This window comes from Lactuca sativa, chromosome 9 (genome assembly GCF_002870075.4).
Source record: "Lactuca sativa cultivar Salinas chromosome 9, Lsat_Salinas_v11, whole genome shotgun sequence".
NCBI lineage: Eukaryota > Viridiplantae > Streptophyta > Magnoliopsida > Asterales > Asteraceae > Lactuca > Lactuca sativa.
Window position 1 is genome coordinate 73,864,813 of NC_056631.2, and position 2,946 is coordinate 73,867,758.

At 31.8% G+C, this 2,946-nt stretch overlaps 1 protein-coding gene across 1 annotated transcript; it reads right to left on the reverse strand.

Annotated features, from left to right (window-relative positions):
* Nucleotides 1–1,146: 1,146 nt before the first annotated feature.
* Nucleotides 1,147–2,549, reverse strand: LOC111901723 (remorin). The gene is made up of 5 exons (XM_023897605.2): nucleotides 2,267–2,549; nucleotides 1,997–2,038; nucleotides 1,824–1,911; nucleotides 1,666–1,747; nucleotides 1,147–1,582 (listed from the first exon to the last, which is right to left on the reverse strand). The coding sequence occupies exons 1-5, from the start codon at nucleotides 2,424–2,426 to the stop codon at nucleotides 1,388–1,390; spliced, it is 567 nt and encodes a 188-aa protein (XP_023753373.1). The 5' UTR covers nucleotides 2,427–2,549; the 3' UTR covers nucleotides 1,147–1,387.
* Nucleotides 2,550–2,946: the final 397 nt, after the last annotated feature.

A 2,946-nucleotide genomic window follows, 5' to 3' on the forward strand; every position in this document is an offset into this window, starting at 1 on the left:
TGTTATTGTTGACATTAATAACAGATTTAATTAGTTTCCATAAAAAGAGAATTATAATTATGGATATCATTTAATATATATATATATATATATATATATATATATATATATATATATATATAATTATGGAAATCATTTAATATCTATATTTATTTAATTAATTAATTATTTAATTTACTAAATTTCTATTGGTGCATTCTAACACACAATAAATATAATAAACAAATATATATATATATATATATATATATATATATATATATATATATATATATATATATATATATATATATATATATATATATATATATGATCACATTCATAGCCATAATAAACACACACATTTCTTGGATCTCACAATGTTTTTTTCATCAACTAGGTGCACATCCAAGAATAACAAACTGAAGTTGGCCCATGAAAAGTATATTACTCAAATGGGGATGTTTTCTGCATAGGAGATTAAGAAGGCCACTAAAAACAAATCAATTTTGGAAAATGAAATAGCTTTTCTTCAAACAAAGAAAGTAGGGACAAAGTGTTTAAGGATCTACACAAGACTCATCCTACTCGAGTAAGGGATTTGGCATTCTTTTATCTTACACAAGAGAATGCTAGTGACTATGCTCTTAAGAGGTCCATATAACATGTTATTACGAGTTTTGAGAAGCAAAACGACTAGGATTTCTTTGTTTAATTGCATAAGTCTTTTTGAAGTACCACTTCCTTTTTGTCACCCATTATTGAACATGTATGTACCAACTAAATTTGTCGTGTACCCTTCATGTTATCTTAACTTATTTACTATCATCTCTAAAACATATGTGTGTACAATAAGCCCCTTATGTTATCTTAATTTATTTACTTTTTTGTTATTATATCTAAAAACATGTGTGTACCAACTTATGGTTTTTTGTTACCTGTCACGACAACCACAAAAACAAGACATGTATTATCCTTTCATATCTAATAACATGTATTAACCAACTGATGAATAAATGTGTGGATGAATCAATGAAAGAATTAGGATAATTTGATCATCAATCTTGTAGCATAAGACTTTTACGTGACATGAATTTTTGACATTTACTTCTAAAAGCACACATTTTTTAGAGCATTTCATCAAACACTTAGTCTATATCTTCAAAATTTAACTAAAACATAAAACAATCACATTCAAACTTGTTTTTTTTTTACAAATGGTTTATATACACATAATTGCATTACTATACACACCAAATAATGAAGCATTAAACAAATATTTCGCCACATAAATCACATAACCACACATCTAAAAAAACAAAAACATAAAACAAAAGATGAAAAGAAACCCCGAAAATGCCACTTTACAAATCCAGCATACCTGAATTCCGATGAGAAACATGAACATCTAGCTCGAAAACCACCCTTTCTTTGGGGTTTCTCCGGTGGCTCTGCACTTAGCCGCCGTCTCCTCTGCTTTCAAAAGAGCTTCTCCTCTTTTGGCTTCCGTCATCGCCCTTTTCTCTTCTGCTTTCTTATGAAGAAGAGCTATCTGGTTCTTCATCTTCTCGATATACTTAGACTTCTTCTTCTCCAAATTCTCCTGCTCATAATTGCTTTTCAATTAAACGATTTTCTTTCAACATATTTCATGATCGATTATCGATGATATGATGTAAATTTTACCTCAATCTTCTTCAGTTCAGCTTCTAAGTCTGCTTTCTTGCTGTTCTCCCATGCTCCAATCGAAGATAGCTTTTGTTGAGCTCTATTCAAGTTCACAAGTTGAAAATGAAATCAATTAAAGATCAAATTTTGTATTTTTTTTTGGGTGGTGTTCTTACTTGTTCTCTGCTTTTGATTTCTCGCTTTCTTCCCATGCTCTGATTAGTGCGTCTTTCTTCTCTGTTGAAACTCTAGCAAGAACAGCATCTGAAGAAGTAATCGATTAATTAATCTCTTTCAACTTTTCAAAATCAAAACCAAAATCGGATTCTGTTTAGATTACTAATATTACCTCTATGGACAGAACCCTCTTCCGATTTATCCTCGATAGGCTCTGGCAAATCAACAAACAGTTAGACTGTAATATTTCTTAATCAACATAATCGCTGAAAATCGAGGGGTTTTCGTTTTCCAACTATAATTGATTCAGGAAAACAGAGGATAAAAGGGTTCAATCAGAGCAAAAAAAGCAAAAAATCTTTATAATTGTAACGAAAAGTATGGAATTGCTTAATTCAGTTGAAATTAGTGATAAGTATGAAGAAAAGACAAGAGAGATTACTTTCAACGATGGCAAGGGCTTTGGTATCATCGACGGGCTTTTCTTCGGTAAGAGGAGGTTCAACTGGGACGATAGCTTTCTCCTCCACCTCGGCGGCAGGTGGTGGCTCCGCCGGGCACTCGGGTTCAACCTCCACCTTCTTAACCTCTTCAGTTGCCATATTAGTGGAGATTAAAGAAAGTAGAAATGGAAAAATGGAGGATTGGTGATGATTGGAATTGAGAGAGAGAGAGAGAGAGAGAGAGAGAGAGAGAGAGAGGTGATGAGGGTAAGTATCGTATTGGAAAGGACGAAAGCTGTGGTGATAGTTATGGATTGCCCAATTGTATTACATTATGACCTGTCATACCCCCACCTTGTTTCATGTCGACGAATTACCATCATTTCCACTTTAAAACCTTTTTTCTTGTATTATTTGTTAAACTGAAGGGGTTAATTTTGGGTTCATTTCCATGAAAAGTTATTGTTTTCTTTAGCAAAGTATAAATTCAAGTTTTTCTCAAATTAAATTCAATGACCGGTTGTCTTTGGTAGTTTCTTGCTAAGTTGATAAATCTTTTATATATGGTAATTGATGTTAGAGCTAACAAAATTTGACCTCACACAAATTTGACAGCTCCGAACAAAATAAAAAGGTTTGTTTAAAGATTTCAACATGTTCAAGTAAACTGGTTTAATAC

What these genes read in the sequence shown, in the direction of transcription:
- LOC111901723 (XM_023897605.2), bottom strand. Translation starts at nt 2,426, where the DNA reads ATGGCAACTGAAGAGGTTAAGAAGGTGGAGGTTGAACCCGAGTGCCCG. An exon ending in AGCCCTTGCCATCGTTGAAA is followed by an intron (nt 2,039 to 2,266) that starts GTAATCTCTCTT and finishes TTGATTTGCCAG; the next exon opens with AGCCTATCGAGGATAAATCG. An exon ending in AAATCAAAAGCAGAGAACAA is followed by an intron (nt 1,748 to 1,823) that starts GTAAGAACACCA and finishes GAACTTGAATAG; the next exon opens with AGCTCAACAAAAGCTATCTT.